This window comes from Pipistrellus kuhlii, unplaced genomic scaffold, assembly GCF_014108245.1.
Source record: "Pipistrellus kuhlii isolate mPipKuh1 unplaced genomic scaffold, mPipKuh1.p scaffold_m20_p_9, whole genome shotgun sequence".
NCBI classification, from domain to species: Eukaryota; Metazoa; Chordata; class Mammalia; order Chiroptera; family Vespertilionidae; genus Pipistrellus; species Pipistrellus kuhlii.
Window position 1 is genome coordinate 30600882 of NW_023425595.1, and position 25968 is coordinate 30626849.

The following is a 25968-nucleotide window of genomic DNA, read 5'->3' on the forward strand; positions in this document are numbered from 1 at the left end:
AGAGAGGAAGGAAGAGGGAGAGACAGAAACATTAATGATGAAAACCATTGATCCGATTCCTCCAGCAAGTCCCACACTGGGGATCGAGCCTACAATCTGGGCATGTGTCCTGACAAGGAATCGCACCATGACCTCCTGGTTCATAGATCAATACTCAACTACTGAGTAAACTGGCAGGACTCAACTAATTTTTCATCACTATAAATTACATGCTAATACTAATACCCCTAAACACAAAAATGCATCTGAACAGAGAGTTCAGACCAGTATGACCCTGACACTCACTTGGAAAGTACAGCAAATTTATATATATATATAAATTTTGTTTGTCACATCAGCTTGCACATATATAAACAATACTAGAGAAATGTGTGTGTGTTGGGAAATAAAAATAATGGAACAGGCCAAAGCCGGTTTGGCTCAGTGGTAGAGCGTCGGTCTGCGGACTGAAGGGTCCCAGGTTCGATACCGGTCAAGGGCATGTACCTTGGTTGCGGGCACATCCCCGGTGGGTGGGGTGCAAGAGGCAGCTGGTCGATGTTTCTCTCTCATCGACGTTTCTAGCTCTCCATCTCTCTCTCTTCCTCTCTATAAAAAATCAATAAAATATATATTTTAAAAAATAATGGAACAGGTAAAGAGCTATCCAGAAATTCTAACTTGAAAACATAGTGGTTGACCTGAAAGATAAATATTATGGAAATATGGCATATGAGGGAGAAAAAAAGTATTAGGTAAAGGAAATGACCTATTAATTGAAGACACCACCTTGACTGATTTTGAAAATACTGGTGTGGCTGGTGTGAAAAAACTGCTGGGCCTTTGGTATCACATGAGCTTGTAGTGATAATTCACCAATTTTGTAACATTTACAAACACTTTCCAAGAGCAAAAGGAATGATCAGTGTTGGGCTGTGGAATATTAGATAGATTCAGTAGAATTGGAGAAAGTGAGTAGGATATATGCACAGTTTTCCAAGAAGCACGGTAGCTTTCAGGACAAGGAGGTGAAGGGAATGGGGAGCAAGGGGTGAGAGTGAAATATAGGATGAGGTAAGAGAAAAACATCAGTAGTTCTATTATATACTTTGTAACAAAGGGTCAGCATCAAGCCTGGGCTCTTTCTTCCTATAAAGGTAATATTGGCTAGTTCTTCTAATAAGTTGGGTTTTTGTTTTGTTTCTGGAGAATTCACGAGCCTACAATAAAGTGGAAGGTCAGCTGCCTTCAAGGCCACATAGCTGATAACAAAATTAGACTGATTTGGAAAGTGCATTGGACTAAGAGGACTTCCTACGTACCTCAAGTGCCAGGTAACAAGCTTAGACTTCATTTTCCATAAGGGGATTGAGACATTTTAGCCACCTGTGTCTCTTTTAGGTCCTTGGACTTTGTGCCTCCTGGCTTTCACAACTAATTTGCACTCTAGCTCTGTTTTCATAACCTTTGGTGGTTTCTCACACATGTACTAAATCTGGCTTCTCAAAAGGCTGAGATAACAGGAATGAAGTATTTTTTTTTTTATTATAGCATTGAGAAGATCATCACTAATAGCTTTGCAAAGGTAGCCAATGTCAGCATGATCAGTCTCCTGTCCTGTATCTCCAGCTCGGCTAAGTGACCCTGGCAGGTACCTATAAGGTCACATAGATAGTAATGACCATCCAAATTGGAAATGATGCTGGTGGTCTGTTAGGAAGGGTATTATAGAGTGGTGACACAGTGTTATTCATTCTCCCACCTGGAATGAGTATGGCCCTGTAGCTACAGGTAAGGCTCAGGATTCTCTAAGGAACTCCAAATAAATAGGGCTATGAAACAATAAACAAAGAAAGAAAAGATCTTAATAGATACCCATGTTCTAATGGTTGTCAAAGTTTGAAGGTAAAAGAAAGATATGCAGTATGAGATAAGTTTTCCCTTTACTATGTGCTCAGAGGCAGAAGTTATAACAACTGCATGGAGATGAATTTAGACCCACTAACACTGTCCACTGATGCAATGCTCATCAGACATGAAGGGAACCTGATAAGGAATGAGGCTGAAGGAGAACTGAAGTGTATTCAAACTATTGCTCCAGATACTGAAAACAGCCCAGAGACCATATGCGGTTAGCCCCTGGTTGCAGAGACTTTGGTCCAGAGTTTTTATGACTGCAGCATAATCCAAACAAGGTGTAAGAACCTCCAAATATCTCTCATCTTGTCAAAGATCCAACAAATCCTGAGATCCACCAAGATCCTATAGAGGAGAGAGGAAAAGAGCATGCATTCTGCTTTGGGGCTGCAGAATTTATTTTTTTTAATTTTTATTTTTTAAATATATTTTATTGATTTTGTACAGAGAGAAAGGGAGAGAGATAGAGAGTTAGAAACATCAATGAAAGAGAGTCATCGATCAGCTGCCTCTTGCACTCCCCCCCCCCCCCCCCCGCCCCTCACTGGGGATATGCCCGCAACCAAGGTATATGCCCTTGACCAGAATAGAACCCGGGACCTTTCAGTCCTCAAGCCGACGCTCTATCCATTGAGCCAAACTGGTTTTGGCCAGAATTTATTTTTATGGTGGGGCTACAGGAGCTAAGGTCAAAGCAGCTGCTGCCACAGGACACAGAAGAGTAAAGTGCAGAAGAACTTGAGTCCTCACATAAGGTGTTGATTCCACCACTACCTAAGCAGTGACTCTGTGGCTCCAGAGCAGGCAGGGAGATAAATATGGAGTGGTATCTACCCTGGAGGGATATAACAAATGCCAAGCTGAGGGGTTTGTGCCCCACATCAGGCTCCCAACCCTTGCCAGAGACCTGAGCTCACAAAATGTCTGTCTTCAAAAAACAATAAGGCTTATGCCCAGGAGAACTATAGAGGTATAGGGAATAGGTTATTCCTCTCTTAAAGGGTTCCTGCACAGGACTTGAAGGACTGATAGTATTTGCACTAGGACCCACTCAAAAGCAGAGGTTTGAGAATTGCCTAGACCAGTGGGGGTCGGCAAACTCATTAGTCAACAGAGCCAAATATCAACAGTACAATGATTGAAAGTTCTTTTGAGAGCCACATTTTTTAAACTTAAACTTCTTCTAACACCACTTCTTCAAAATAGACTCGCTCAGGCTGTGGTATTTTGTGGAAGAGCCACACTCAAGGGGCCAAAGAGCTACATGTGGCTCACGAGCCACAGTTTGCCAACCACGGGTCTAGACCATGTGTGAAGATCTCTTTTCTGCTGGAGGAGTGGAAGCCTGTCGGATTTGCCTGAGGCAGAGATGTGGGAGTGGGAGTGACATTGGGGCTCCATCCTCTATCTTGCCATTGCAGGGCTCCATTTTCATCTAACCTGTCAGTGCTCCTGACTGTACGTGCTGCATCCCCCTGCTGCCGGGAAAGGGCTCACGCCTCATTCCTCTTGCAGGGCCACCACCCATGAGAGCTAGAACTCTTGAGAAAGTTAATTAATGTGGTGCAGATTAAAACCTTGATAGAAGGAGGTAGGTTAGAAGACAGATCTAAATATAGAGGAATGGGAAGAGTTGCAATATTTCTGAGTTCCCCAAGTGTCCAAATGCCAAGAACAGGTTCACCTTTTCAATGATGGTTACTGACCCATGGTACAGAAGAGGTATCAAACATGTTGACTAAACCCCTTGTATGACTTTATCACATTATGGAGATACTAGCTCTCAGGTCAATTTGTTTCAAAGAAGTCATTTGGGTGCATTCTATAGAAATTAAGAGTTTTATACCATAGGTGAATTAATTTATTGTGATTTTAATAAAAAAAATTACTTTCTCCTGTTTTAAGGGACCTGTAATAGCCCCTGAGAATTCAGTTAGTTTACACCAGACATGGAACTAGTTCCAGTATAAAAAACAAACAAACCAGATACATGATCTCTGAGATGAAGGAGGAAAAGAAAGTACACATCAAGCCAAAACCGGTTTGGCTCAATGGATAGAGCATCGGCTTGGGGACTGAAAGGCTTGGGGACTGAAAGGTCCCGGGTTCGATTCCGGTCAAGGGCATGTACCTTGGTTGAGGGCATATCCCCAGTAGGGGGTGTGCAAGAGGCAGCTGATTGATGAGTCTCTCTCATCGATGTTTCTTACTCTATCTCTCTCCCTTCCTCTCTGTACAAAATCAATAAAATATATTTTTTTAAAAATAAAAAAAAGAAAGAAAGACAGTACACATCAAAATCTAAGTAACACAGAGATAAAGGTACAAATTGCTCAAAGGTGAGATTGAGATGCACTTCCTTTTAAAAAATTATCAACTTCTTTTTTTAGCTGCATGCAAGGGAAAAGTGAGTAAAGAGTTAATATAATAGCAAAGGAGGAGAATGTGTGACATGATGCAGAACACATTCTAAAGCATGAGAGGACACTAGAGAGTCATAGGGTGCACTGAGGTAACTGACCCATGGCCCTTGGGAGAGAATAAATCCCCTATTCTTGGACCTCCAAGAGGCAAGTGTCCACATGGGGACTACAGAGATAGGCAGCAATCTGGTGATCCAGCCTCTCTCATCAGGCTGGCCAAAGGGCTGGTCATTTATCAGGAAAATTGTGAAAGCTTCCCAGAAGTTACCAAGACAAGAGTAAAGGATCAACATTCAGGGAAGGGGCATCAGTTGCCATGTCCTGTATCAAAGGTGGCAATAAAAGCCCCTGAAGCAGCCCAAGAAGCCAGCCAAGGAGATGGATGAGGAAGATAAGACATTCCAGTAGGAAAAAAAAAAAGGGGGGGGGGCAGAAAGCAAAGGCTAAGGGGAAAGGCCCCCAGAACACACATGAAATGAAGGAATCTGGCCAGAAATGAGCTGTTCCTTGTACCTAGGGGCAATGGTGATCCTAAATGTCATTCCTGTTTTAACATCTGGATTTCTCGTGATTATATCTGTTGCCACCTACAGCTAGAATGAAGAAGTATTGTCTGCAAGCTTATTGTACATTTAAGAATAAAGGTTTGTAAAAATAAATACACAAATAAACAAATAATGCTAATTTAACAAATGAGTAAGAGACCAGCTCCAAGAAGATCTGATCCCTGGCAGAGCCCCTAAAAGCCCATCCCTCCTACATGCCTCCTGGTAAGATCTCTCACTCCTCTGGCCTCACCAGGAGCTTGGGCTTTATGAAGAGGGAGAACAGGGCTAATCTCTCAGGCTTCCTGGAGAGTAGGAGGAAGGGATTATCTATCTGGGAAAAGAAGAGTATTCTGGCTCACCTTGGAAAGGTAGAAAGTCAAAACTACAGAATAGGAAGAAGATGAGGTAACTCAGTTTGGAGAAATAATGGTCCCTCCAAGAAACACATAAGACTGCTATTTAAACCTCCCTTCTTTAAAGATCACCTTTCCCCCAGATGCAGTGTTCCTCTTCTCTGCCAAGTCAGCAGACACTCACAAGCAGAGCAGCTTCAGAACTACAATTTAAGACACCAAACACATTCAGTCTGCTCCCCCAAAGCCTCCTCTCCTTTGTCCCCAGAAACTGCCCCACTTACTTTCAGGAAATATATAGAAGGAGTTTTAACTCAGCGGAGGAGATCAGCTGTAAGTCTGGTCAATGTTCACTCATCAAGCCAGCTACCACCTCTCTCGACAGAGGAGTTCCCCCACAGGAGTGGAGTGAGAAATGAAAGTTAAGTTCATAGGGGTAGAAATGAAACAAAGGAAGCAGAACAGAAACTTACGAATAGTAACAATGGGAGGTCATCAGTTAGGAGACCAAGGAAAATAAATGCTTCAGTATGTTTTTATCCTTTTTTTTTTTTTTTTTTTTTTTTTAGATTATTCAGGCAAGAATATTTGAATAAGAAGAATGTAAAATCTAAAATCTAATAATACACTCTACAACCTTCCTAAATACTTAGCAATTCTGTATCTACTAATTAAGCTTATCCTATATTCATGTCCTGAACTACTTACTAGGATTAAAATCATGATCCAGAAGTCTGGGTACCTGATCTTCATAATGCAGAGTACGAATGGGAAGATAACCAGTGATAGAGCTCTGATCATCTGAGCTGAATGGTAGCATCTGTCCTTAGAATTTTAGTAAAAATTCTTCTTTTTAAATAGCATCTACTAAGAGCTGGTATTTAGAAAAATTTTAAACCTATTGATAAATTTTATTCAAACAATATTGAATCTGATCTAGTCCTTCAGTTAACTACTGTACCAGTTTTTGTTTCTGACCTTTCAGACATAATGTGGTACAGCTGTGGCGGTGACATGTTACCAGCAATTAGGAGACAGGAAGAGGATGGAGGTTCACATATTGTGCTCTTCAAGTGGAGTCTTTCTCTGGGTAACACTCACCCCTCCATAAGTGTCCACTTTCCCCACTTTTTTGGGAAACACTGGGACCTTCTTTACACCATCAATCAAAAGCATAACTGAAAATATATCCAAATAAAAATAAAATTTAAAGGTACAATGTATGCATTGCATAGTACTACAATAAATAAAAAATAGAATGGCAATAAAATAAAAATAAGTATAATATTTTAAAAGCATACCTGAAACACTTCTATTTCCTCTACATATTTTTATACCCTATTATCAATCTTCTGGAAACATGTTTCAGGTGCTGTAGCTACAAGTTAGTGGAAGTTCCAAACAAGGGTCCTTGACTGACAAGGTGGCAGAGCGGGGCAATCTTCACATATTAATTCACAAGAGACATGAGGGACATCTCATGTCTCTTGTGAATTAAAGTTGATGTCTTTTTAATGACAGCACAGGCATTTTAGTATTGTTTATAACTATAGTTTAGTAAGGTAACCTTGTCTTAAAACTCTTCTTGATTCACCTAAATCTATGAAGCTGGAATATATAGGTGTATTTGGTGAGCCATATTGACAGTTTTCATTTCATGAGTATGAATGAATTTATTTCTATTGATTTTATACAGAGAGGAAGGGAGAGAGATAGAGAGTTAGAAACATCGATGAGAGAGAGTCACCGATCAGCTGCCTCTTGCACACCCCCTACTGGGGATGTGCCCGCAACCAAGGTACATGCCCTCTATCCATTGAGCCAAACCGGTCCCCTGAATTTATTTCTAACAACAAATACACTCATGATGCTCTGCAAGTGCAATGAAAAGTGTGCACATTTTGCACAAAGTGAATTCTGAGAGCTTGAAATCGTTTTCCTTTATCATTGTTGCAGATAAGCTGCCAGCAGCATGGAAGAATTAATCAGCTGGGCACTCAGGATATTTAGAAAAGTAGCCTTTATTGCAGATGCACTAGTGCCTTTACTCAGGGGTTTCAGTCTCCAAATCCTGAGCAATGAATAGGGATGAAACTTTCCCTTCATACCCTTAGTTCCTTTGTCCCCCAAATATAGATCAGGTTTCCAGACTTTTTGTGGACTTTGCAAACCTCCCCTCCCCCCCACCCCCCATGAATTGGGATGGGGGAAGTGAGATTACACTTAGAGGCCTGTATGGCACCAGTGCTGCCAATCCCCTCCCGGGGTTGTATATGGTTCAGAGTTTATGACCTCTGAAAGATGGGAGTATTCCGGGAAGCAGATTCTGCAAGGCAGGACAGGCACCACAGATAATAATAGAGTTTATCAGCAAGCAAGAGTGTATTTCAGAATGCAGGTCACTGGCATAGATTCAGGTAGCTAGTCCCCCCAAAATGTCTTATTTTACCCTTCATCATCACATAAAACTATAACTGAGTATTCCCTTTTCATCTAGCCTTGTACCCCAAAACAAATAGTTTAATGAAGGCAGGAAGGAACCTTCTTTATGTTATTTCTTATTGTGTCAGATTTGTTACAAAATATTGGTATATGGGGAATGATATTTAAATAGAAAGACATACAGTTATATTACTATGGATGTAATTTTAATTACATTGAGCATGCTAATGATAATCATGTTTCTGTTCTATTGTTGGTGTTGCTGTCAACATAACTGCTGTGTTCATAAATCAAGCCCACCTGGTGTGGCTCAGTGGTTGAGCATTGACCCAAGAATCAAGAGGTCACCAGTTTGATTTCAGGCCAGGGCACATGCCTGGATTGTGGGCTTAATTTCCAGTATGGGGTGAGCAGGATGTAGAAGATCATTGATGTTTCTCTCTCATTGATGCTTCTATCACTTTACCTCTAAAATATCAATAAAAACATATTTCAAAATCAATAAATCAAAATGGTATTTAGCATTTATGTACACTCCTTTGACAAATTTAAACAATTCTCACATTCTATTTTGTTCCTAAGATATATTCAGATACTTACCTCAATGTCTGTTTTTTATCTACACCACCACACCCTAACCACATTACTTCCTGTACCCTGTGCTATTTTCAGTCCAGAAACAGTTAAAAATCATAGATTTGAAGTCAGAGAACTTCTCTCCAATAGGAGTTGTAGGGACTAAAGGGAACATAGAGCCCTGAGGAGAATGTATTATTCCCTGGGCCTCAGAACATAATATGCTGAGATGTGGACCACAGCAATGTGCGTGGTTCTGGAAGTGGACTTTAAGTGATGGGAGAAGGAGCATGTTTCATTCTGGGTTCCTATTGGTTTGACAAGCTCTGTTTTCCTCACTGGTGTCTCAGGGGAAGTTTCCAGGACACCAGCATCACTCTCCCTGCCCACACAGCCTCTCTTGGGCTTCTGACTTTCTCAAACATTTTCCTGATTAATATTTTTTTAAAAATATATTTTATTGATTTTTTTACAGAGAGGAAGAGAGAGGGATAGAGAGTTAGAAACATCGATGAGAGAGAAACATCAATCAGCTGCCTCCTGCACACTCCCTATTGGGGATATGGCCGCAACCAAGGTACATGACCTTGACCGGAATCGAACCCGGGACTTTCAGTCGGCAGACCGACGCTCTATCCACTGAGACAAACCGGTTTTGGCTCCTTATTAATATTTTTATAATTTCTTCACAGACAAGCTCAAAGACATTAGGCCCCACCTATAGTTATTATATTTAAATTATCGATTGGTTCCAGGCTTTACAGCTCTAAGGGGCCCTCCCTCAACCTACTCAAATATGCATACTATATGTTACAGTTTGAGTTTTGAAAGAAAGAGATTTCTTGGGAGCTAAAAGGTGAAATCTGATAAAGAGCTAGCTTCTATACTCCTTCTTAACAAAAGGATTTTGTTCTTCTCATTCCAAGCTCTGCACCTTATAAAACATCTCACACAGGGTCTGGAGGGAACACATTAGTTCTCTGGTGCTTAGGAAATGGGCTCAGATCAGAGATTCAAAGGGAGACAAAAGTAATATGATGAGTATGGGATTTGTAGGAGGCACACATCCTTCCCTGTCCATGTGCACTCCACATAAAAACACTCTATGTGTGGAGCTTGCATTCCGCTTTAACTGTCAACAAGTTTTGTAGATCAAATTTAGATTATACCAAAAATTACTTTACTGTATACCTCTGCATTTACCACCAGACCCAAAATCATCCTGTACTCTTTTATCCACTGTGAGAATGAAAAATTGGGACAAATACTTGGGGGGGAAAAAAATCTGGATGTTGGTTATGGCATAAGATACATTGAACCTAAAAACCAGTAAATCTGTGTATACTACTTCCTCAAGAACAAGGAACTGTCTGTATTTCAGAAGGTTGGACTGGGATCACACCAAGGCTTGCATGCACATTCACTGCAGATTCAACTCCCCTCTTTTTCACTGTTGGGGAAGGGAGGAAAAACAGACTTGTCTTCTGTCCTAGGGACTACTCTAGTCTGTCAGCTCACTGGAGAGTGAGGCCAATGAGAAAACGATTGGGGAAAAAAGTATGCTTGGAGTGTGTGTGTGTGTGTGTGTGTGTGTGTGTGTGTGTGTGTGTTTATCAGAGGCAGATCTTAAGCAGTCTTGACAGTGGTGTCAAGAACCTGAAACATGTGGTACCTAAATATTCAGGTCTTTTTTTCCTTGTAACTAAAGACTTCATCCTGAATTGGAGGACTGGGCTTCCAGTAACTGAAAACTTCTAGAGTTGATTTGTCAAAAATTTGTCAAAAATTGAGGAGTATTACTAGTAAGCCATAGCCCCAGGCACCATAACAATGGAGTGAAAGAAGGCAAAGATCAAAGGGAAAATTTAGATTAATATCACACACATTATCTTAGTTATATCAAAGATAATCCAAAGTGAGGAATTTAGATACCCCTGTGGCCATGCAGTGATAAGAGCAGATAATAATTGACAAGGGAGTCAATTTAGTTAATTAATTAATTAATCTATTTATTTTAACTTTTACTTCTTTGGGGACAAATTTGGGAGTAAAAATTCCAAAAGACAAGGGGATAGTGGGAATATCCATTGCAAGTATCATGCCCCTGCTATCTCTTTGGAAGAGAACTGGCTTTTCTCTTGTTCCTGCAAACTTGTAGCTCACTAAAAAAGTGAGGCTGACCTGGACAACTAAACACTGTTAAGAAATCCCACAATTGTACTTCTTACATTTATATCATTTCTGTGGAAACATTTTTTATTAAAAATTTTTAATGTTGTCATTGTTGAAAATGGACATACCCCTGTAACCTCCTTTTTCCCACATTTATCCTCCCCTACACCTCTCATCCCTTTGCCTTCACAAGCCTATTGTCCATGTCCATGGGGTATGCATATATGTTCTTTTGCTAACACGATTACCTTCTTTATCCAGTCACTGTCACCCACCTCCCCACAGGTCTAGTCTGTTCCATGTATTCTTGTTTCTGGTTCCATTTTGTTCATCAGATTATTTTGTCCATTAGAGTTCACAATTCTTTCATCAAGCTATCTTTATTTCTTAAATCAAAGCAAGAATAGTAAAATTGAAAGAAAACTAATATGTATTCTTAAAATTTCTTATTTCAATCACAGTGAGAGGCAAACAAAAATGAATCAACAGCATACTTGAGGACCAATTATGTACTAGACATGACAGATGTTATTGAAAATAGTCTTTAGTTTAATTTTTTACAATTATACATCAGGTAAATTTCGTATTATTTTACAAATGTGAAACTGAATCATGTACAATTTAGATTACTTGATCAAGGCTAATATGTAGTAACACCAGACTTATAATAAAATTGTCAGTCACACACACACACACACACACACACACACACACACACACACACTCATACTCACAGGCTTGTCTAACACTGGCAGAGCTGGAGTAGGCTAGATAGCAGCCCAGAGATAACTGGGTTCTGAAACATGAGAGTTTAGTAAAAACTACTATAGGGCCCCTGAAAGCAAAACCTGTTTCATGAGATACTGGCACAGCTTAGCTTTCTCAGTAACTAGTGGAGAAAATATTTATTCAGTTGAGACACATGTTATATATTTAATGACATTTTTCTTCTCACAGTGATACTTTGGTGTGGTTTTATACCAGGATCACTTACAACAAATTGGCATTCAGAATTTTATTCAAAATTCACTGTGCAGTTTTGGAGAAATTGGATGTGAACTCAGAAATGAGGACATAGAACTTACGCTCTTAGTACATATTATTTATAATATTTTCTTATTACCTGGCTGATGTTGCTCAGTGGTTGAGAATCAACCGATGCATCAAGAGGTTGCTGGTGCAATTCCCAGTCAGGGTACATTTCCTGCATGTAAACTCAATCCCCAGTAGGTGACATGCAGGAGGCAGTCCTTTGATGTTTCTTTCTCATCAATGTTTCTATATCTCTCTACCTCTCCCTGTCTGTCTCTAAAAAATCAGTTAAAAAACATATTTAATATTTTCTCCTTCACTCCTTGATGAATAACAAACATCATGAGTAAACTGACAGACCTCTGAGGATTCATTCTATAGTGAATGACTTCTATACAATAAGAGTTCTTGAAAAGCTTTCCTTCATCTGCCTAGTCAGAGTCAAGGACATGAGATTGTAGAAATTGGTAGACATGTTACCTCTATACATGCCTTTTTGTTATGAGGCATTAGTCATTTTCCTTGAGATGGTAAAACTGATGAATGAGGATTCTCTATGAATGCAAATAAAATTTTGGGAAAAATATGACCTGAAGCAAATTACACACCCTATTGATGAATGAAGGGCATTTAAATGGGAAAAACGAGCTCAGAAAAGATGGTGAGAATGGAGCAGGTGAGGTCAGCTCATTAGATGCACCCAAGACAAGAGGCGCTCCAGAGAATTGGATGAAGGTATGAGGTTTAAGAGCCTGGAGGACTCAGTATCATGGGGGAAGTGCATTTAATAGGACTGAAATATGGAAACATTTTCTGAGAAAAGGAACATGAAGAGAATTTATAAATGAGAAACCCATTGGCAGTGACATTAAAAAATGAGACAGTGCCAGCATCATAGTCTAGGAAAACCCCAACACGCCTGGGAGGAACACTCAGGATCAGGGGTATGGTCATAGGGCCAGAGAGGCAGAATCCACAAAAGCTTTATATTCAGAATGGTTCTGTAGCCCTATAACCCAGTAGCCATATTTAGGTTGATACTGAGAGCAAACATGCTGACACTTTTTATTTTTTACTTTCAACATTTCATTTATTTCAAAATAAATTTAATGCAATCAAAGCAGTGGAGTTAACTGTGCACATTTTCATTTTCAGTTATAGGGGATAAAGTTTATTTTGGCAGAGAGTATTAAACAAAATTAAAGATGCATACATTAGTAACATAACTCAACATCCTTAATTTGGTATAAATGTGACACATTTTTCTGCTTTTCTGTGTTCTGCTAAGTCACCATAACCTAAACTGCTTTATAAAACCAATACATTGAAATTTAATTTTACTTTTTTTGCTTACACTCTAATTCCAAACAAAACTTTTCATAAGCTTCTTCTATCTCTAGGTCCATCTCACCATCACTATCATCCAAGTATGAATCACCAGAGCCTGATAATTTTTTTCCATTTTCTTTATAATATGGAAAAAAGTCTTCTCTTTCAAGTAATTCAAGTAACTCTTGATATTTATCTTGGTAATCTAGATCAGCTGCAGTGAAAGGAAAACCATCAAATGTATAAAATGTTGGTTCATTCATAAAATAGTTGGGGTCATTTTCAGGTGTTGCTTTTCTATATGTTGAGGTTTCATGGACTCTACCCCAATTATTTGACTGGAGATCTACAAGCTTCAAAAGCATCTGCTTCACATCTGTCCTGCAGTGTGCATCCTGGATGAAATTTTCAATCTTCTGAATAACTTTTTCCATGTCCGTCTTTCCTTTTTTCTTCCAGGAATCTTCCAACACTGACCCTGTCAACTTCAGTAATTTTACTGCACAAATTAGGTTATCATCCACAGGGTTAGAAAACAAGGCATTCAGCAACTCCCAAAGAGCAGCCTGAAGAACATTTGCTCTTGTAACCTGTCCATTCGTTCCTTTGATCTCCAGCTTAAGATAAAGTTCCCCCAGGAAGAGCACAAACACATGGAATCGTTTTCTAATTGCTTCATCCCCCTTTGCAGCTTGATCTTTAAGTTTATATTCAGTCCGACATCTTTGCAATAGCAATTGGCGGAAGTTGCTGCTTTGTGAGCAAATTGTCAGGTGATGGGACAGGTAATTACACAGGCGAGCTGCCATGTAGGAGAAATTTGGAATGGACGTGGCCTGTTGATAGATGAGTCCCACAAGTTCTTGCAAAGCATCATCTGTTGTAATCCAGCCATTCAGGGTCTCTGCAAATTGGTCAATTTCAGTTTCAAAACTACCAGGCTGCTCTCTAAGATGATTCAAGAAATCCTGAACATATTTAGATAGAGTGGGATAATCCTCACAGCTATCCTCATGGGATTTGGTATAGTTAGAATAACCTGAAGGGTAGAATTCCGGGGCATTCCCAGACAGCTTGGACATTAACACTGGAGCAATAACCACCTTGGGTTTAGCCATCATGGACTCTGAATTCAGCTGGGGGATGTTTTCCTGGGGTCTCCTTTGTTCCATGCAGCTTGGAGGAAAGCGGGTCATGCTGATGCTTTTTACCTTGTTTTACAAAATCCATCATATTGGAGTCAGGACATTTTATACCATACACCCCCAAAACCCAGGCATATTTATCTGACACATCTGCCTCCCAGTAATGTTTTCCTGATGTAATAGGAGGTGACCCCAGGACACTATAATCCTCATAATTGCCTTTCTGATACAAATAAAGTGTTCTCCAATAAAAAGCAGGCCTCACCTGTCTCTGATCCGCAGAAATGACAGTATTTGATTTATCTATGGGAGGATCCAGGGTCACGTGTACTGTAGAAAAATTACAGGTTAGTGAGAAATATGATGTACCCTTATTTATGACGTTGTCAGAGAGGTTTTGAGAATAAAATGAATGGGAAATGGGAAGAATTTGGTTTGGTTCTTGAGCAGTACACACCACAGAAATATAATATGTATATGTATGGTGGGAGGGAAAACATGGCTTTATACATGAGACCTAGTATAAAATGCAAAATTCTATAAGATGAGGACAAGGTAGCTTCATGATATTGTGATTTCTTCTTACCCCAATTTCATTGTATATCTGTCAGTTCTGAAATTAGAAAAAAATCCAGAACATTAAGTATAGGCAAAAGATTCTATATTACAAAGATTAGGTCTCTGTAAGGTAGTACATGGAAGAGTGAGAGGTGAATAAAACAGCTGACCATTCCCCATTGAATATGTCATCAGCATATAATATCCATCTTCCTTTGTCTCCTCTGTCTACACCTAAAACCTGAACTGTAACCCCAACCATAACAAAAATCTCACAGCCACCCATTGCTCTAGCATTTCTCACCATTAAATGCTTCCAGCATACCTCTCAGGTCAGGAGCTTGGAACACTCTCCTTTGCTTTGTGGAGAGAGATTTTGGTTTCTTCAGAGTGAAGTTCTTACTCCTAGGGATGACAAAATAGATCCACACACCTCTGAATTTTTATCTCTCCAAAACCACTGATTTTTATCTACTCACCCCAATGAGTATTTGAGCTCCTATTAATGAACCCCTGAGAAAGGAGAGAGTATACTTCTGACCTTAGCACCAGAAGAAATGTGCTCAATCCACTTTCCCAGTTGACTGCTATCTGCCCTTGGATAGGCATTGACCTCTCAGAGTGGTTTATTCCTTTCAAAATGATAACTAACTTCTCCCCATCTAAGTCCTAAAAATCATATGAAATTGTGTGCCATAGTGAATTTCTTTAAAGTGAAAATTTGGTACTTCGTAATAAATTATTATAAGGAAAAGTCATGATGTAGATGTAGACTCCCAGCAATATTAAAAAAGTGAACATAGCTGCTTACGTTTGAGACATGTCAAGTGTGGGAATATTGTCTGTGGAGGCTAAACATCTTTAAATTACACCCCATAGGGAGGCCTCCAGAATTACATCTGAGACTTCAGGCTTCTGGGAAAAAATGTAATACTTGGAAAAGAAGATATTATAGTGTTCTAAATTTTATCTGCTTGAAAGAGATTAGTGTGGCTAAGTAGGTGTAAATTTAGACACAAAGATGATGCCCTTCCATTCTGACTTTAAAATGTTATAGGATGGATCAATTGTTTTTCCTAGGGCCAAAATATTCCTTGATATTGAAGTTGGCTTTTGAAAAATAATGAGAACTATATCTTCTATTCCCAGAGAAGACATTTAAATATAAAGGAGTTATCTCAAATTATGGGTGCTTAGTAGGTAAAGAAGACATGACATTCCCACAGTCATTCCCACCTATGAAATGTGGAAATCTGAATTAGATACAGGCATACGGAGTGCATAGAATTTATGAAGTCAGATGTGTCTGATATTGAAACATCTGATGTTTAATTGCTACTAATCCAAACTCTGTAACTCCTCCCAAGGAAATTTCTTATATAAGAAGTGGTTTATTCTCAATATATATAGAATGGACAAAATAAGCGTGAACAGAAATTTAAGATAAAACTACATCTAATTTTTTCTTTTGCCTGTTCCAATATTTTATATTCTAATTATCCATCAGATATCTTTAATGGCTTTAAACCTTTTTTTACATCACAAAAAGACCATCTCTGGTCTTCCATACATACCTTTTCATAGTGTCTTTCACATCCTAGGAAGGAAAGAGAAACTATAAGTCATGATGTAATAAGCTATTTTCACTAACAAAGTTTCAACACATCTCCCCACCCCATACCCCTGATCTGGAGGGAATAGAGATGGTTCTCATGTGAAAGCAAAATAGTAAAGAAAAGACCCAGGTCAATAATTCAGAATATTCATGTATAGTTCTGTGTTTTCCTAAAATATAGAAACAACTTTGACCTTTGTGGCAGCACAGCCTGAGCTTCCAGTACCCGGGAATGAGACATATTTATGAGAAAAATATGAGACCCTGTTATTTTCCCATGTTCCTAAGACTCCTCATGAGATGATTTGAATATTTCATGCTTTGTTCATTTATTCAACACAAATGTAAAGTGGTGTACCATTACTTTTCAGGCATTTTGCCATAATTTGTAGAAACAAAGATGAGTGTTATAGTATTCCTCAAAAATTCACATCACTCTACTGAGTGTACTAGCAAACAAATGTATATGTATTAATGTAGGCATTTCTCAAATGTCTCTTCTTGTTTCACCCACTATCTATAATTGATCATAGAGACACCATTAAACTCAAAACACATATATCTAAAATTTATTACCAAGTTTTTATTATTACTCAGTTTTGTCTCTTAAATTCAGGTTACTATAATGCCTAGTAAAGAAGCCACAGGAACAAGTAACTTAAGATGTTTACTATGTAATTTACTTTTCAACAAACAAATTACCTCCTCTTTTATACACTTTCATCTATGTTACCAATATCCACTTGGTCACTGTTCTAAACACTATAATATCTACTGCATTTGAGGGTCTAACAAGACAGTTCATTCCATATAATTTTCTATTTTCAGTCATCTAACCTTGTTTATCATCACAGGTTTCTCCCTCTCCATTTATTTCTCTCTAAAATCAATAAACACATATCTTTAAAAAAGTTTCCATAAGGCTGTAGAAGGGGAAAATGAAACTGGCTGCTACTATACCCACATGTGTAGATTATGAAATGGACCCCCAACTCAGCCTGAGAGGCAATCCCACACACCGATGTGCCAATGGCAATCAAGGCTCAACTACAACAAGAAAACACGCACAACCCAAACATTAGACACCCCTAGAGAACCTGGTTCAGATGAATACAGAAACTGCACCTCTGGGCCCCAAGGAAAGCCTGCTACATAAGGCCACTCTGCCAAAGTTGGAAGATGTAGCAGATACACCAAACACAGAAATAAACATGGGAAGACAACTTAGTGAAGAAACATGTTCTAGATGAAAGATCAGGACAATATTCCCCAAAAAAATAACTAAACAAAATGGAGACAAATACAGAATTCTAAACAATGGTTATAAGGATGCTCAATGAACTTAGAGACAGAATACATTATCCGACGAAGAACTTCAATAAAGAGAAAGGAAATATAAAAAGGAGATAGAAAGCATGAAAAACACCCAGTGAGAAATGAAAAATACAAAGAAAAAAATCTCAAAAGTGGCAAGAGAAAAGCAGTTAGTTACATATAATGGGGGTCCCTAAGAATTTCTCAACTCAAACTTTACAGGCCAGAAGGGAGTGGTATGAAATATTCAAAGTGATGAAAAGCAAAGACCTACAACCTAGGATATTCTATCCAGCAAGGCTGTTATTTAGAATTGAAGGAGACATAAAGAACTTCTCAGGAGAAACCAAAATGGCGGCAATAGGGTAGACACCCGAATGCAGCCTACCACAACAAATTTGAATTTAGAACTGGAAAACAGGGGAGGCATTGCCCTGAAGCGCCAGACAGCTAGCTGAGAGGAGGCTCTGCCATCTGGGAAGGAGAGAGAAGGCACGCTGAACCTCAGGAACTGTGAAGGTACGGAGAACTGCGTGCTCGAAAAGGCGCTGGCTTACTCCCGGCCCGGGGAGAGGAAGGGCCGGATCGAGATTGCTGATGGCTTACTCCCGGCGAGTGGAGAGGGCGAACAGCTAACGCGGCTGGCTTTCTTATTCGAGAGGAAAACAGAATCAGCCTATTGCTCTGATAGACGGCCCCAGACAGGGAGAGGCCAGACTGTCAGGCAGCGGGCAGAGATCCCTTGGAGGTGTGTGAAGCCAGAGGCCATTACTGCGGGACTTGGGGAGGAGCCCAAGGGAAAACAAAGTTTGTCTGCACCAACCTGAGACTACACCCCATCTGTGGCTGAGCACAGAAGCTCTCCCAGAGGCTGGTTTTCTCTAAGGAGGAACTAGCCGGAATCCAAAGCTTATCTGTGCCTTTAACAAAGAGGTGCGCGTGCCTGCAGCCAATCCTCCGAAACTCACAGCGAATAGGACTTTTCTAAGACGAGACTGACAGAGAACCAAAGATTGTCTGCACCACCCCAAGACCCCGCCCCATCCAAGCGGAGTACAGAAGCCCTCCTAGCTGAGACACTGCTGATCCTCACAGCCAAAAGGCTTGGAGATCAATGCTTCCCAGTGATACCAACAATAAGCAAGGCTTAAAACAAGACTGCACATGCAGCCCACAAAGGGCTACACCAAGACTGTCCACCGCAGGTAACTGGGAAGGCTGTGCTACTGGGCTCTACCAGAACACCTAGCACACAAAGCTATTTCAACAAATCAGGGAAACAACTAAAATGCAGACAAGAGGAAGGACACAAAGGAAGGAGATGGAGGAAAAGAAAAGATTGGACATTGAGTTCAAAAATAAGTTATAAGGTTATGCAACAATATCCTCAAAAAGGCTGATAAAATAAATGAGACCTATGAGGATATGAAAAGGGATCAACAAGAAATGAAGAAAACGTTGTCTGAAATAAAAAAATATTATACAAAGTCCTAAAAACAGACTGGAAGATCGCAAGAATCAAGACAAAGATTTAGAACACAAAGAGCCAGAGGACACTCCTCTGCAGAAGCAAGAATATAAGAGAATCCAGAAAGTTGAAGATAGTGTAAGAAACCTCTGGGACAATTTCAAGCAAACCAACATCAGAATTATGGGGATTCCAGAAGACGAGAGAGAGCAAGATACCAAAAGAATACTGGAAGAAATAGTGAAAGAAAACTTCCCCCACCTGGGGAAAGAAATAGACTTACAAGTCCAGGAAGCCAGCAGAACCCCAACCAAAAGGAATCCAAGGAGGACCACATCAAGACACATCATAATTAAAATTCCAAGAGCAAAAGACAAAGAGAGAATATTAAAAGCAGCAAGAGAAATGCAGATAGTTACCTATAAAGGAGCACCCATACGATTGTCAGCTGATTTCTCAACAGAAACTATGAAGGCCAGACAGGAATGGCAAGAAATATTCAAGATGATGAATAGCAAGAACCTACAGCCACAAATACTCTACCCAGCAAAGCTATCACTCAGAATAGAAGGCCAGACAAAGAGCTTCACAAATTAAAAAAAGCTAAAGGAGTTCATCACCGCCAAACCAGAATTATATGAATTGCTGAATTTAGGAAGAGGAAAAAGATAAAGATAAAAATTATGAACAACAAATACGTAACTATCAACAAGTGAAACTAAAAGCCAAGGGAATTAAAAAACCTGATGAATAGTATTAACTGGTGAATATAATAGAATCAGAGGTATGGAAGGGGAGTGGACTGACGATTCTCGGGGAAAAGGGGAGTGGGGGGGTGCGGGAAGAGCCTGAACAAAAACTGTGCACCTATGGATGAGGACAATGGGGGGTGGGGAAAGGGCAGAGGGTGGGGTGGGAAACTGGTGGAGCGGAGCAATTGGAGGAGGGGGGAGGGAAAAAGGAATATTTGTAATAATATGAATAATAAAGGTTTATTTAAAGAAATAACAAAAGTTTAAAAAAAAAGTCACGAAGTGTTTGTACATTAAACATCACCTTTTCAAATGTTTCAAGAGTTAAGGTAAAAATAATAGAGAATATTTGAAAAAAAAAGTTAAATTGATTCATAATAACAAGGCCTAGCAGGTGGGGCTCAGTGCTTGAGGGCTGATTTATTAACCAGGAGGTTGTGGTGCAGTCCCCAGTCAGGCACACACAGGGATTTTAGGCTCCTTCTCCAGTAGGAGGCAGGCTAGATTGCTTTTCACCATTGATGTTTCTATCTCTCTCTCTCTCTCTCCCTTTATTTTGAAATCAATAAAAAAACAAATAAGTAAATAATCCAAAAGAATGGAATATAGCTAAAACAATGCAACTATAACATTCAAAGCTATAAGAGAAAAGACTGTCAAGTCTGTGGTCAAAATTCCTATTTTAAGCCTTGGCTGGTTTAGCTGAGTGGTGAGAGTGTCAGCCCCAGGACCAAAGACTCCCAGGTTCAATTTTTGGTGAAGGGTATGTAACTGTGTTGCAGGATCAATACCTGGCCTCCTTTGGGGTGTGTGCCAGAGGCAACCAATGAATGTGTCTCCCTCACATGATGTTTTCCTCTCTCTCTCTCTCTCTCTCTCTCTCTCTCTCTCTCTCTCTCTCTCTCTCTCTCTCCCTCCCTTCCACTCTCTCTAAAATACTCTACCCAGCAAAGTTATCATTTAGAATTGAAGGGCAGATAAAGAGCTTCACAGATAAGAAAAAGCTAAAGGAGATCTTCGCCTCCAAACCAGTTTTATATGAAATGCTGAAAGGTATTCTTTAAGAAGAGGAAGAAGAATAAAAAGGTAAAGATAAAAATTTTGATCAACAAATACATATATATCAACAAGTGAATCTAAAAATCAAGTGAATTAAAAATCTGAGGAACAGAATAAACTGGTGAATATAATAAAATCAGGGGCAAAGAAAGGGAGTGGATTGATAATTATCAGAGTGAAAAGGGTGTGGGAGGTGCAGGAAGAGACTGGCCTAAAATTGTACACCTATGGATGAGGACAATGGGGGAGGGGAAGTAAGGGCAGGGGATGTGGTGGGAACCGGGTGGAAGAGAGATGGGGGGGAAAAGGAGAAACAATTGTAATAATCTGAGCAATAAAGATTTATTTAAAAAATATCTTGGGTGAGAATTAACAAAATAAAATAAAAACTTCTCACTTTAAGAAACTAGGAAAATAGCAACAAATTACAATGCACACACACAAACATACACACTCTGACATATGAATGTGCACTTATATATATACACACACAAAAAACTATATAAGTGAGAGCAGAAACCTGTGATATAAAAAGGTTAAAAATAAACAAACAAACACATAAATAAATAAATAATTAACACAGTAAAATTTATTCTTAAAAAGCATCAATGAGTTCTGGTAGGTTCGATTCTAGTCAAGGGCACATGGCCAGACTGCAGGCTTGATTCCCCAGTAGGGGCCATACAGGAAGCAGCCGAATCAATGATTCTCTCTTATCATTGATGTTTCTATCTCTCTCCCTCTGCTTTCCTCTCTAAAATCAATAAAAATATATTAATAAACAAACAAACAAAAAAACAAAACAAAAACTTCAATGGCCTTGACCAATGACAACTAACTTGACCAAAAATAATAACAAAATCAGACATAAAAGAGGAGTAATTACTGTTAGTACTATAGAAATGAAAAATATTCTAAGAAATTCTAATAACTAATTTCATGCTTACGAATCTGACAACTTAGAGTGGACAAATTTCTACAAAGATGTACATTATCAAGAACTAACTCCAGAAATATATATATAAAAAAAAAAAAAACTTGAGAAAACCTAATACAAGTAGAAAAAATATTTTAAACTTTTCCATTAACATAGAGGCCCAGAGTGAAATGGTTTAACTGGTAAATCTACTGAATAATTAAAAAATAAATAATATCAATCTTTCACAATTGTTTATTCAGAAGATTCAGAAAGAACAGAAAAATCTCAACTTATTCTAAAAAGAAAAAAAACAACAACTTTGGGATCATGAAGAGGTATCTGAATAAAGTTCTAGACTAGATTACAGATACAGGGGCCTGCAGAATACAATGAATCTTCTCTTCACAGTCAATTTTATACTTCAATTGATACATTAATAAGAACAAGATTTTTTCTTGTTGTTCATGCATTCGACAATTTTAATAACCTCTGAAACAGATGCAGGGAAGGGTCACTGAAAGACCAATGGAACCTGTGTCAACACCACAAACAACATAGCCACACAGCAGAGAAGGAAACTTAGCCTTAGTTTTCCTTAAGTTCAGATGCTGGGGCTTATTTCTAAGTCATACCTGAAGCATCTCTACTGTTGACCCCTGTAACCGATGCTCCAGATCTGAGATGAGATCTCTCAACAACTTCCTCTGCTGGGCCAGCTCACTCTCAGCCTGAGCCAGGTTATCAAAGTTTTCTGCTGCCTCTTTCTCCAGCCTTTGCAGCTCCTTTAGCTCCTCACTGGCCAGGATACCTCTCAGTTGTTCAAATGAGTCCTGGACACTTTTCAACTCATTTTTTGTTTGATCCTTCAGAAATGAGAAAGAAAGACAGGGATTCAGGCTGTCAGGCAGACTGGGAGCCAGAAAAGAAAATATTTGATTTGATTTGATTTAGATGTTTTCAGAGGGAAGAGAGATGGAAGCAGAGGAGCAATTCTTGGGGAGGCTGATTTTTCCCATTATTTCATCTTCATCACATTACAAAATAATGCTCTCATCTCTACATTATTAAGGCCAACCCTGAACCAAAATGGGACACCTGGTGTGGCTCAACTCTCACAGAGCTGCCCAGTAAAGTCATGCCTCCATGCATTACTTCTCACCCCACCCCATCCTCAGCCTATGTTGAGCAATGTAACAGAGCCATGAGCCATTGTCAACTGTATTCCCTGGAATAGTTAAGGTTATAAATAATGACAAATGAATATAGAATTCACTACCCATACTCACCAGAATCTCTCTATGGAATAACCAACCTATAAATATTTGTGTTATTTTGTGATATGTTTATCTCTATCAGGGAAAGGATAAAAAAATGGTTAATCAATGAAACTGGACATGTCAACTGTCAGAAAACAAGAAGGAAGGGAGCTCCTTGTGACTAAAACGCAAAGTCCTGCCCAGATTCTTGGTTAATTATGAGAAAGGGTCTCCTCCTACCAACTTGGAAGTTATCTCTTCTGCAAGGTCATCTTCCAATTTTTCAGCTTTCTGCTGCTCTGCCCTCAGCCTGTCCAGAGCTGACTGGAGCTTTTCCTATGAGAGAAGAATCACGTCAAGGTCAAGATATGGGCTCTCTCCTCATCAGAAGAGAGGATTAATGAGAAGAATTCAGGTTCATCTCTAAAGAGTTTAGAATTTACAGAAACTGTAAAATGATCATTGGCATCTGTGGTTTGAAGGAAATCTGATGGTTATGTGGTGTTTCACATGCAGATGATAGAAATCACTATTACCATTCAAGAGAAAAAAGATTTTATTTTATTTATTTATTTATTTATTTATTTATTTATTTATTTATTTGCCCTAGAAGAAAATACTTGATCTTGTAGTAAGGAAAGAATTTAGGTCTCAATCCACCCACTGCCTACCTCTCATGTCTAAAGGGATGGCGACAGTTTGTTTTGTGTACCAAAAACCTCTACCTATTAGCACAAGATCTGAAAATATTCTCTTTTAGGTACTGCTCATCATTTGTAATTGTGTGGAATGTACAGAAATGTCCTGCAGGCCTTGGAAGGTAAACATAGGAAGAAAAGTGACCACAGGCCTCAGAGTTATGGTGGCAAGATAATTACCATCAAATACAAAACTTGAGATTTCTCATCAAGTGCTATTTTCTGCCCTGTCTTTCCTCCATCCTGGTCTATTACCTTGTACTCCGGGGCAATCTCCTCCAAAAGGAATGTTTGGTGACCTCGGTGTTCTTGAGACCGCTCACAAAGCCAGCAGATGATCCTCTCATCCTCCTTGCAGAAGAGCAGGAGTCTTTCTCCATGGCGCATACAGAGATCCCTCTTTTGCTCCTCCTGTGGGCTCAACTTCACCTCCCTAAGCGCCTCCACAATGTTGGTCACATGTCGATTGGGACGCAGGTTCTCAGGCTGGTAACTGATCCTACACATGGGGCAGCTGCTCTCTTGGCCCATCATAGACTCACTATTGTTTGCAATGATGCAGCCTTGGCAAAATGTGTGCCCACAGTCCAGGCTCATGGGTTCTGTTAGGAGCTCCAGGCAGATGGGGCAGGTTACCTCCTCCTTTATGTTCACCAGGACTCCTGAAGCCATCGCAGCTGGTTCCTTGCTCCTATCTGTCCTGATTTGCGGCTCCTTTTGCTCACTGATTTTTGCCTGATTAGGAAGATTAAAGAGGGTCAGAGTAAGAATGGTAGAATAAAGTTGCTAATTGTGTAGAAATGAAGGATGGGGCAAGAATAGATATAAAAGGACAGAACAGAAAAAAGTAGAGAGTCAAAGTAAGGAGCACGAAAGCCTGTGGTTTTTTTTGTTTGTTTTTTTTTAAAGGCTATTTATTACAATATTATTTATTTTAATTGTTTTGTTAATCCTCACTCGATATTTTTGCCATTGATTTTTAGACAGAGTAGGAGGGAGAAAGGGGATGAGAGACAAACATTGAGAGAGACACACACAAGCACACACACACACACACACTCAGAGAGAGAGAGAGAGAGAGATCAACTGGTTGCCTTGCCTTCCACAGATACCCAGATCTGGGTGGTGATCAAACCTGCAACCCTGAGAGGTGTCCTTGACCCTTTTATGCACAGGCCGACACTGTAATTACTGAGAAATTCCAGCCAGGCACATAAGAATTTTAAATACTTTTATTTACTCTGACATGACAAATTTCATTTTCATCTGTGCAATGGTTGTTACTGTCCCTTGGTTTTACTAAACCAAAGGATGACCTGTAGTCTTTTTTACAAAGAAAAGATGTCTGTGTGACCCAGCATCTCTCCTGCTTCATCTTTCCTATGGAAAACACATCCATAAACCACTTTTAGGTCTGGGCATTTATACCTGCTCTTCTCTCATCAAGCAATGCTGTCCTGGTATCAGTGGACTCACTCTCATTCTTCAGTTAACTATCTCTTTTCATGTTCCTTTACCATAAAGACCTGCTCTGACTTGCTTATTTATAGTGCAACCATTGCGATCATTTACTATATGTTTGAAAAAAATTTCATTATCTACACTAATAAAATAGAAACATGCAAGTGAACCATCACTCCGTTATGCCCAGCAGACAATCAGGAGGGAATATGTAAAGTAGAAGGCCAAATATGGCTGCTCCAGGTGTAGACTGGCTGGGCAGGCCAGAATGCTTGCTATGAGAGTGAGGAGGGGGAAGAGAGGAGGAGGCGAAGGGATCTATAGGAGTAGCACTCTGGCCCAGGGAAGATGAAGACTGAAGAATCCAGCCAGAGTCTGCTGCAAAGATGAAGGTCATAGACTCTGGCCGGAGCCTGCAGCAAAGACAAAGAAGGCAGACTCTGGCTGTAGTGAAGGACTGGATCCTAGGTGCCAGAGGAAAACTCGTGCTGGAAGCCAAGGAAAGGAAGGCCTATTGCACAAATCTTTTTACTCAATGGGCCTCTAGTTATAACATAATATGTGACAATGTGTTTGTGTAAATGGCAAGAGCAAACCCTTTAACAGATGTGTACATAAGTAAAGAGTGTCTTACAAACATCATTTATTTTCAATATACAGAGTTGCAGTGATTCTAATGTATTCAGCATCCCTTTTACTACCTTACAGGGTTCATCAAAGACCAAATAGGCAACTTAAGAGGTTCTGGGGAATCTTCTTGGATAAATAGTAAAATTTCACGTTTGCCTGGAAATATGCCAAGGACATTGACAGGAGCCTAATGGTGTGTATGCATATTGATGATGGGGAGGGAGATAGCATAAAGATATTCATAGGATCACACAAGTCACATATCTGAAAAAACAGGAACACAAATGAAGTAATTTTCAGACTTGCAATAGAAATCTCAAAA

The 25968-nt window shown here is 39.5% G+C and overlaps 2 protein-coding genes across 9 annotated transcripts in view; both read right to left on the reverse strand.

Annotated features, from left to right (window-relative positions):
- Positions 1 to 25968, reverse strand: part of LOC118713480 (tripartite motif-containing protein 5-like) — a 73581-nt gene that overhangs the window by 44080 nt on the left and 3533 nt on the right. Inside the window, exons 1-7 of one of the 8 annotated variants that reach the window (XM_045578065.1) lie at positions 23811 to 24301; positions 23098 to 23193; positions 22234 to 22464; positions 16049 to 16071; positions 14779 to 14879; positions 14503 to 14529; positions 14180 to 14246 (exon numbers count right to left, since the gene is read on the reverse strand). The exons of 4 other annotated variants lie outside the window; for them this stretch is intronic. In XM_045578065.1, the coding sequence (XP_045434021.1) occupies positions 14510 to 14529; positions 14779 to 14879; positions 16049 to 16071; positions 22234 to 22464; positions 23098 to 23193; positions 23811 to 24227 (888 nt within the window). In that variant the 5' untranslated portion in view covers positions 24228 to 24301 and the 3' untranslated portion in view covers positions 14180 to 14246; positions 14503 to 14509. Of the gene's footprint in view, positions 1 to 14179; positions 14247 to 14502; positions 14530 to 14778; positions 14880 to 16048; positions 16072 to 22233; positions 22465 to 23097; positions 23194 to 23810; positions 24307 to 25968 lie in introns of those variants that run through there. 3 more of the 8 variants (XM_045578061.1, XM_045578060.1, XM_045578062.1) reach the window with 3 other exon arrangements.
- LOC118713487 (polyadenylate-binding protein-interacting protein 1) lies at positions 12596 to 13982 on the reverse strand. Its single transcript, XM_036428114.2, has one exon. The coding sequence runs from the start codon at positions 13965 to 13967 to the stop codon at positions 12780 to 12782; it is 1188 nt and encodes a 395-aa protein (XP_036284007.2). The 5' UTR covers positions 13968 to 13982; the 3' UTR covers positions 12596 to 12779.